The 9696-nt window shown below is 46.4% G+C and overlaps 2 protein-coding genes across 2 annotated transcripts in view; one reads left to right on the top strand and one right to left on the bottom strand.

Annotated features, from left to right (window-relative positions):
• TREML1 (triggering receptor expressed on myeloid cells like 1) lies at positions 1-4595 on the top strand (the record flags this gene model as incomplete). Its single annotated transcript, XM_079712346.1, has 6 exons — positions 1-43; positions 229-561; positions 2796-2910; positions 3298-3383; positions 3869-3921; positions 4281-4595. 6 exons carry the CDS (start codon positions 1-3, stop codon positions 4593-4595), a joined length of 945 nt encoding a protein of 314 aa, XP_079568472.1.
• Positions 4596-8238: 3643 nt separating this feature from the next.
• Positions 8239-9696, bottom strand: part of LOC307058607 (adenylate cyclase type 10-like) — a gene marked incomplete at its 5' end in the record, with an annotated part of 39869 nt that continues 38411 nt past the window's right edge. The window contains 2 exon segments of the mRNA XM_079712137.1: positions 8239-8458; positions 9225-9432. Of these exon segments, the coding sequence (XP_079568263.1) occupies positions 8391-8458; positions 9225-9432 (276 nt within the window). The 3' untranslated portion in view covers positions 8239-8390.

Below are 9696 nucleotides of genomic sequence, written 5' to 3'. Positions count from 1 at the left end.
ATGGGCCCCAACCTGCTGCTGCTGCTGCTCCTGGGACTTGCAGGTAAGGTTCAGAAGGAGCTGCACTCTGGGCCCCATGTACCCCGCTCCATGCGCAGGAGTAAGGGCATTACCATGGCAACAATAACATGTAGGCCCAGAAGCTGGACCTCTAGATCCCTGTGCCCCTATGCAGTGGGTGGGCCAGGAGGTGCCCTGTCCAACATCCCTGCAACTTTCCTTCCCCAGGCCAGGGCTCGGCTGGCAGCCTCCCTGAGGTGCTGCAGGCGCCTGTGGGGAGCTCCATCCTGGTGCAGTGCCACTACCGACTCCAGGATGTCAAGGCTCGCAAGGTGTGGTGCCGGTTCCTGCCAGAGGGATGCCAGCCCTTGGTGTCGTCAGCTGTGGATCGCAGGGCCCCAGCCAGCAGCCGCGTATTTCTCACTGACCTGGGGGGTGGCCTGCTCCAGGTGGAGATGGTTACCCTACAGGAGGAGGATGCCGGAGAGTACGGCTGCGTGGTAGAGGGAATCTCAGGGCCCCAGACTGTGCACAGAATCAGTCTGGAGGTGCTCCCTGCAGGTGAGTTATCCCAGCCTGGCCACCACCGCTCTAACCTGCCTTCCTGTCCCACTAGCTGCTCTTGGGTCCTTGGTGGGTAGGGGCCCTTGTGGGGGAGGAATTGGGAGCAGATATCCTTTTGACAGCTCTGCAGGGAACGGAAACCAAACTGGGTGAGAAGTCTGAGATAAACCAGCCACATAGCAGTCCCCTTTCCGCCCCCGCACAAGTGGGTCTCCCCACAGGAAGGCAAATTCTCTTTCCCCACTCAGGGCCTTGGCCTCCTTGTCCAGCATTTTCAACATACTTGATGCTATTATTTTGCTTAGAAATGTTTTAAACAAAGTTTAAATCCAGACATCTCAACTGGAATTAACTTTTTTACATCTTCCAGGTTTTTATTGCTGTAATAACAAGTCTGATGGCTTAAAAACTATTGAATTTATATCTTATTTAATTTTATAGGTCTTCACTGAGCATCTAGTATGTGCCTCACCTACAGGCAGGGTACATTCAATGCCTGAATTCCTTCAACTCATTCCGTTTTAAAAACAGAAAAAAGTGTCAGCAATAGTTAATATTATAGGGTTGAGAATAGTTAATATTCTCAACCCTATTTTCAGTATAGAAACTATTTTCACAGGTTTCATTTTCACAGCCTGTAACTTTCTCATGTCTAAATATTTATTGAAAGTACATTTTAAAGTATTAATTTTTTTCCAGAAAAATAGGATATTGTAAAAAAAATAAAGTGCTCTGTCAGGAACATGGTCAGCTACCTGAGGAAGCAGAAACTGTCCTACCTTGCACTTATGGATGCTGACATTTTTTTCATTTTCAGGTCTTCCTTTTTCAAGTAATTTGTGCCAAATGCCCAAAATAATGAAATTTAGAAAGGCATTTTTCCTTCTCTCAGTTTTTTCTCCATCTTTTAATTAGGAGGATGGACGAGGCTCTCATTAGAATCCCTCTTGAGTCCACAATCATTATTTATATTATAAATATACTTCTGTTAACCCTAGTCATCCTTTGTTCTCCTTCTTCCTTGACACTAAGGTTTAGTAACTCAAGGTGAGAACTCCCTAAATGGCAAGCTGTGACAAGACAATGCACTGGGAATAGGTGGCAGGGAGACAGGTACCTGCAGTGGGGCAGGTGCTGAGGACCCCAACAGCTGTAGAGAATGGATGTTCAGGCAAGCAGGTAGAGCATGGTATCCAGGGAGGATGTGGGTGATTTAAAAGACTCCAGGAGGGGCTTCACTGGTGGCGCAGTGGTTGAGAGTCCGCCTGCCGGTGCAGGGGCGCGGGTTCGTGCCCCGGTCCGGCAACATCCCACATGCCGCGGAGCCTGCGCGTCCGGAGCCTGTGCTCTGCAACGGGAGAGGCCACAACAGTGAGAGGCCCGTGTACCGAAAAAAAAAAAAAAAAAACCTCCAGGAGATCAGGACATATGCAGCAAGATTGGGGCCATAGCGTCTCCAGTTCCTGGATTGGAATGGGTTGGGTAGTGGGAATGGTGAATCTCTAAGGACACGGCAAGACTCTCCTCTCAGAGGGTCTAGAAGGACTGCCCGGGTTCCCGTGGCAGATCCTCAGGCCCAGAGAAACCAACCCTGAGTCCCACAGACAGAAGTTAAGCATGTTGTTGGGATGACAGAAACCTTGTCACAAAACTGAGTCTCAGGGTCCAAGCAAGGCTCTCAGCAAGGATCAGTTGGCATTGTGTCACATCAGGGCTGACCCTAAGTTCCTTAGCTCCTGAGCGCAGAGCTTGGGGTGGGGCTCAGCCAGCCTGCAGGGGTGGTCACAGGGTTGCAGGTAGGTGGAGAGGTCTAGCTGGCTGGGCTGAGGCCCCTTTGGAGAACAAGTGATGAGAGCCAGGAGCAAGGTCTCCAATGAGATGAGTGAGGTTGGGTAGGTGGGCACAGATTACCCAGTAGGGTTTCTGCATAGTCTGAGCAGCTTGGGTACAGGTGGAGCAGATGGAGAAGAAATGCAGGGGGAGAGGGTTGGGAGCTGGTGGTAAAGGGGAAAGTGAGCATATTCACAACCAGATAAAGACATAGAGAGGCCATTCCCTGACCTCCAGAATGAGAGGCCCCTAGGGAATATCCCAAGCACCCCTTCTTTGTGCTCCTTACTTGGGACTTCTCCTTCCTCAGCTCTACTTCCCCAGTCCCTCAGATCTCAAGAGGCCCTTGAACCCTGCTCACAATGGGTATGTTACTCATTAAGTATTTCCTTCTGACTCAGCTCCTGGCCTGAAAGAGGACGAGGAGAACCATCAGGTCAGCAGTCTGGCTGACATCTCCTCTTCAGATCCTGTAGGCAGTGCCAGCCCTTTGGATCCCAGCCGAGATAAGAAGAGGTACTGACAAGGACTGTATTTGGGCAGCTGGGAAGGGGTGGTGGTGAAGATACGGCTTGTTTAGAGCCCCAGACTAAATTGAAAAGAAACTTTATGATTCTTTCCACTCCTGGGGAATTTCTGACCAGGCAGGTAGGCAGACAGACAGACATACCTCCCTATCCCAGTTCAGCACTGACCCCCTTCATCCCAGATCTCCAGCCAGGATACCCTGATAGTGTCTCTCTCTGCCCTGCCTGAGTCTGTCCTCCTCATTCCATTCCAAAAATCTTTCTCCAACCATGGCTCACCAAGAACTGCACCTCTGTGCCACTTCTCTAGAATTCCTGGCAAGCAGCTCCCTGCCAGCTTCAGGGCTAAGTTCACCTACTGCTTTGTGTCTCTCAGCAGACCCTTGATTTGGGGTGTTGTGCTCCTGCTGGGCCTGCTGGTGCTGGCGGTGGTGCTGTTTGCTGTGATGGCCAAAAGGAAAGGTAGGTAGCTGTCCACCTGCCTATCTCAGGATGGCCCCCTGGTCCTGTATCAGTCAGTCTTGCATTCAAGGCTGAGAATCTAGGTCTGCTCCCCCTACAGATGGGCTTCAGTAAGAGTCTCCAGACCCTAGAATTCCCATGGCTGAGGGGTAGAGGAGAGCAGAGATTCAGTGGGAGGCGGCCTGGGGAGAAACAGGAATTGGAGAGGGTGAGACAGTGGGATTGGGGAGAGGTGACTGGAGGAGGTGGGGGATTTCGGGAGATGGATTGAGTGTTGAGGCAGGTTGAGGGGAGCTGTGGAAGCAGTAAGTGGGTGGGGGGAGAGTTAGGGCTGGCTGGGGAGACGGAAGGGGAAAACTTTGCTGGTGGGAGTGGGGAAGGTGAGTATGGGCTAGGACAGAGGTTTCCAAAGTTTCTGAAGGGCGTGAGGGGGGCACTGAGTCAGCACAAGAAGCAGACTGTGCGTCTGTCCTCTGCCCTGCCAGGGAACAGGCTTGCTGCCTGTGGACGATTTCAGAGCAGTGGAGTCTCAGGCTTGGTAAGAGACCTCCGCAGGCCCCCAGCCAAATTCCCCAGGCCCTCCCTCTGCCACAATCATTGAGAAGTCCCAGGATGATGGGGTGGAGAAAAGACTGGGACCCAGTAGAGGTCCAAACCCTCTTCCTAAATGCTGTAAACTTGGCAACAATGGGCTCCCACCTTCCCACCTTGCTATCCACCTCCCCAGATTTGTAGAGGAACTTGGGGCTTGAAAATCTTCAAAGTGAAGCCTTCTTGCCCACTGACATGCTCAGGATTGAAGAGACAGATCCAGTCTGGTCCTAGGCTTCCCATCTAAGGGAACTGGGGCAGAGGGAGGCATTTTCTCTTTGCCTGACTTGCCTGCTTCTGTTACAGGCGCCCTCCTCCGTAGTCCACCACATCAGTGACTCTGGACTGGCTGCTGATTTGCCATCGGATGTACCGTATGTTAGGCTCGACTCGCCACCTTCCTTTGACAATAACACCTACACCAACCTTCCTCTTGATTCCCTGTCAGGGAAACACCCACCCACAGCCCCGTCCTGTTCGCCCCCTCTGCCTCCTAAGGCTGAGATCTGCTCCAAGCCTGTGACATACGCCACAGTCATCTTCCCTGGAGGGGACAAGAGTGGAGGAGCCTCCTTCGAGCCAGCCCAGGATCCACCTAATAGCGAGATTCCACCCAGCTAAGCTGTTCACCATCCTGTAAACTCAGAGAGATCATCCCCAGGGTTCTGTGTAGCCATCCACGCAGCCTGTGCCCTAGATCCTTAGGATATCAGAGCAACGAGGGTCTTTAGGATCTGATCTAATATCTTGACTTGTCTCACCTGGTGATACTTGGAACGATTGAGGTGTCTGGGGAAGCCCCCCCACGCTAGTTCCTCTGCCATTACACCACACGGCTAAATAAACTCTAAATGATAATATATGAGCTCTTGATGCTTGAGGGGGAAGGAAAGGGCCCAAGTTTGACTTCACATGGCCCGAGAACTGAAAAGACTGGTCCAGGGTTTGTGCTGTATGATCTCCTGCCTGTTCTGCTAGTGGGGAAGTGGTTTCCCTCCCTGGTCAGAATACTGCACACAGTTTGAATTAAGGGGCATCAAGAAGACTTCTTCAAAAGTATTTCCTGCCTTTATCAGGATACCTGAAAGTACAGAGTCATTTGCTTGAGTCTAGAAATCTCTTCTGCTTTCTGCTCTATACCTTGTAAACAAGTGACATCTTGTGATGTAACGACATATGGTGGGAGAAGGGGGATAATGATTAGTTAAAGGAGACTCAGGACAGATGGGGTATGAGAGATGGAGTTGAAAAGAAACAGGAGTAAGATCAGAAACTGAAATAGATACCAAGCTTAATCCTTGGCAGGACAAAGGATTTTCAAGCACCAGGAAATAAAAGAACTTTGCAGACATCAGTTTTACCAGAGCTGGCTCTTTCTCAACTGGGTGATCATCTGGTAGTTCTGTTCCCTTTGGCCTGAACTCTGAGCCTGGGACGAGACCAGTGGAAAAAGGGCATGGGGGTGAGGGGAGGAGGAACAAATGGTGAGGGTATGGCCATGGTTCAGTGTAAATGAAAGCTAGTCCAGGCTGGGGATAGGAGGCCCTTTAAGGTTTCTGCCATGATTTCTTCTCAACTGTTCAGTTTGAAAATATTTGCCCATACTGAGATGAGAGACTTAAATGGAGAAGATGAGGTGCTCAGGAACCCAGTCTTTTACAATCATGGAGAACTAAGCAAAAAGAGGTTTTCGCCATCTGGACCATCTGGAAGGGCCCTAAGCTTGGTCTAGGTATCTGAGGAGAAGGAACAGGCAGGGACTGTGTAAGTCTAGTGATGCTATTTTCAGGAAGCTCTGGCAGGATGTTTTGAGCTTCCTCTGATGAAGTCTCAGCCTGTGACAGAACCTAAATTTACTCTGTCCCTTAGGGAGGCAGGAGCTGCCCACCAATCAACTAAGCCCTCATTTCCCCTGGCTTAGATGACTGGGGACTTGCCTGGTGGGAAGGCAAGGTGGCGGGGGGGGGAGGGCAGGAGAATGTGGGGGAAGGGCAGAATAGGTCTAAAAAGCACACCTCTGGGAGAAACGTACCCTGGTCCGAATGTAGTTTGAACTTTTTAGAACGTGACAGAAGTAAAGGTATATTTAACAATACAAAAGAAAATACTAAGATAATCAATTGGCTGGAAGAGAAGAGGGAAGGAGAAATATATTAATTCCATCATTGCTTTGGTTGGTATTCATAGACTTCCAACCAGAGTCATAGGTGTAAAAGTAACTGCTAAGATGAAAATACTAAACTAAATTTCATTATAAGGAACACAAAAACAAAGCAAAGAAAATGCAGGTGACATGGTGAGATGACTGCTTCATATCAGAACCTTTGGAATTCAGTTAAAGAAGTTCTCAGAGGGGGCTTCCCTGGTGGCGCAGTGGTTGAGAGTCTGCCTGCTGATGCAGGAGACACGGGTTCGTGCCCCGGTCCAGGAGGATCCCACATGCCGCGGAGCGGCTGGGCCCGTGAGCCATGGCCGCTGAGCCTGTGCGTCCGGAGCCTGTGCTCCGCAACGGGAGAGGCCACAGCAGTGAGAGGCCCGCGGACCGCAAAAAAAAAAAAAAAAAAAAAAAAAAAAAAAAGAAGTTCTCAGAGGAAAATTCACACCCTTAACAAGAATTAAGCATCTTACTCAAATAGCTAGTTAATTTTAAAGGAGAAAAATGACATAACTAATACATAAATAAAAGAGCTTATTCTTTGAAGTAAAATGAAATAACAAAGTGTTAGCTAACTTTACTCAAGAAGGTGGATGAAATAAATGACAAGGGGGAAATCATCACAGATATAAACACAAGGAATACTGCTAAGACAGCAATTCTCTGCAAATTGATTTATAGATTCAACATAATCTCTATCAAAATTGCAGCTCTCCTTTTTGTGGAAACTGTGGAAACTGACAAGCTGATCTAAAAGTCATATGGAAATGCAAGGGACCCAGAATAGCCAAAACAATCTTGAAAATGAATAATAAAGTTGGAAGACTCACACCTCCTGATTTTAAAACTTACTACAAAGCTGCAATAATCAGGACTGAGTGTATTGGCATAAGGGTAGACACATAGGCCAACGGAATAAAACTGACAGTTCAGAAAAAAACCCATACACCAAATAAAACCATAAATCAACAGGAGTGTTCAGTCATTTAAATGGGGGAAAGAATAGTCTTTTCAATAAGTGGTGCTGAGAAAGTGTATATCCACATGCAAAAGAATGAATTTGGAAACTTACCATTCACTATATGCAAAAATTAACTCAAAATAATCAAAGACCTAAATAAAAGTTAAAACTATAAAACTCTTAGAAGAGAACAGAGAAAAAGCATCTTTGTGGCCTAAGATTGGCAATGGTTTCTAAGATATGATACCAAAGTACAAGCAACCAAAAAACAAAAACAAAACAGATAAACTGGACTTCATCAAAACAAAACACTTTTGTGCTGCGAAACAGTACCATCATGAATGTGAAAAGACAATTTATAGAATGAGAGAAAATATTTGTAAATCAAATCTGATAAGGGTCTAGTATCCAGAATATATAAGAAACTCTTCAAGCTCAACAAAAATGCAAATATTCCAACAACAAATGGACAGAGGATTTGAATAGACATTTCTCTAAGAAGATATACAAGTGGCCAATAAGCTCATAAAAAAATGATCAACATCATTAGTCATTAAGGAAATGAAAATCAACACCACAATGAGATACCACTTCACAATCACTAGAATGGCTATAATCAAAAAAACAAATAATAACAATTGTTTGTGAAGATGTGAAAAACTGGAATGCTTACACATTGCTGGTGGGAATGTAAATGGTACAGCAACTTTGGAGAACAATTTGACAGTTCCTTTAAGAGCTAAACAGAGAGTTTCTGTATGACCCAACAATTCCATTCCTAGGTATATACTGAAGAGAACTGAAAACATATGTTCATACAAAAACCTGTACACAAATGTTTGTCATAGCATTATTCATAATAACCAAAATGTGGAAACAACCCAAATATCCATTAGCTCATAAATGGATAAACAAACTGTGGCATATCCATAAAAAGGAATGTTATTCAGCCACAAAAAGGAATTCTACAACATGGAAGAACCTTGAAAAGATTATGTTAATGGATCTCACCTTATTATATAAGATGGAATCAGTTCATCTCAAAGCCTCCCTGGCCTCCGGTCTAGCTCTGATTCTAATTTCTGCCATAGTTGCATTAATGACTGTTAAGAGTTAAGAAAGATCTAAGTTTCATGCTTTAGAAACACAGGCTTTTATTTTGACAAAGATATAGATAAAGGCTAGCATATTTAATATATTTACTATACAGTATCTTAAAAAGGAGACTTGAGGGGCATATCTTTGTATTACATGGAATAAAAGAATCATGGTTCCTTCAGATGATTTTTGTTCATTTGTTTTAACATATATATTCTTGAATTTCTTCTTCATCTTTATTCTCCTTGACATCAGCCACTCTGACAAATCCTGAAAATAGGAACATAAAGAGTAATACAAACACAAAGAATTTCCTCAGCAATTACAAATTTGACTCATGGCCTGGAATAGGAGGAGATTTGCTGGGCCCTAAAGCAAGAAACTATATTCTTTCCTCTCTTTTACTTGCCCATATCTTTTTTTTTTTTTTTTTTTTTTTTTTTTTTTTTTTTTTTGCGGTAGGCGGGCCTCTCACTGTTGTGGCCTCTCCCCTTGCGGAGCACAGGCTCCGGAGCACAGGCTCAGCGGCCACGGCTCACGGGCCCAGCCGCTCCGCGGCATGTGGGATCCTCCCAGACCGGGGCACGAACCCGCGTCCCCTGCATCGGCAGGTGGACTCTCAACCACTGCGCCACCAGGGAAGCCCTACTTGCCCATATCTTATCATTTACCTTCACAGACATTACATTGTGGTTTCTAAGGCCTTCTTTCTCCCTTAGTGACCATCCAGCTACTCCAAGGGAACAATCTATTTGTTTAAGCTGGGACCAAGGAGGAACTTCCTGTGCCTAAGGGTTATAGATGCTGAAACAAAGGGCCAAGAGAGGCTCTTACACTGCTGAACAATATAAGGGGTCTCTGTCTAGGCTGGGTCCGGCACTGTGAGAGAAGGACAATTACCTCTGGAGCAAGGACTAATCCTAATTATCTGCATGTCCCTTCTTATTTGGAGGTACAGTCTTTGACTGCTTGTGAGTAAGAATCTGAGACTATTCTTTATGTCTCTCAGACAAGGGTTCCAGGAAGGAATGCTTACTCTGCAAATTTCCTTCAAAGGAGTTATTTTCCTCCAGGAATTCTCCCTCTATCCAAATCCTGGTCAAGCAGGTGTCAAAAGGTCTGATGACGTTAGTCAAGGACATGGACTCTCTCTTTCCGTATCTCATTACAGAGGCTTTTAGCTCAGAGACCCACTGGTGATAGACAGGGCAGGTCACACATCGAGAGAAGAACTCCTTAAAGTACTGAAAGGAAGCGAAGGTCCATTAGCTCAGGGATTAGTACCTCCACTCCACTCCATCAGAACTTACAGCAGTCCCCACTCAGCATACTCACTCAGGGCTGGGTTAACAGAAAGGAGTAAAAGTAGGCCCAGATGGTAAAGTAGGCCCAGAAAGTCTGTTTTGAGATACAGAGGAACTGGAATGTTTTAGACTCAGAAGGCAGGGATGCAGGGAGATGTGTCAAACTATAGACTGAGCCAGAGTGGTCCACTGAGAAAGGCTAAG

This window comes from Hyperoodon ampullatus, assembly GCF_949752795.1.
Source record: "Hyperoodon ampullatus genome assembly, chromosome: 10".
Taxonomy (NCBI): domain Eukaryota; kingdom Metazoa; phylum Chordata; class Mammalia; order Artiodactyla; family Ziphiidae; genus Hyperoodon; species Hyperoodon ampullatus.
The sequence above is the reverse complement of the archived record's forward strand: the minus strand, read 5'-3'. Positions and strand labels throughout refer to the sequence as shown.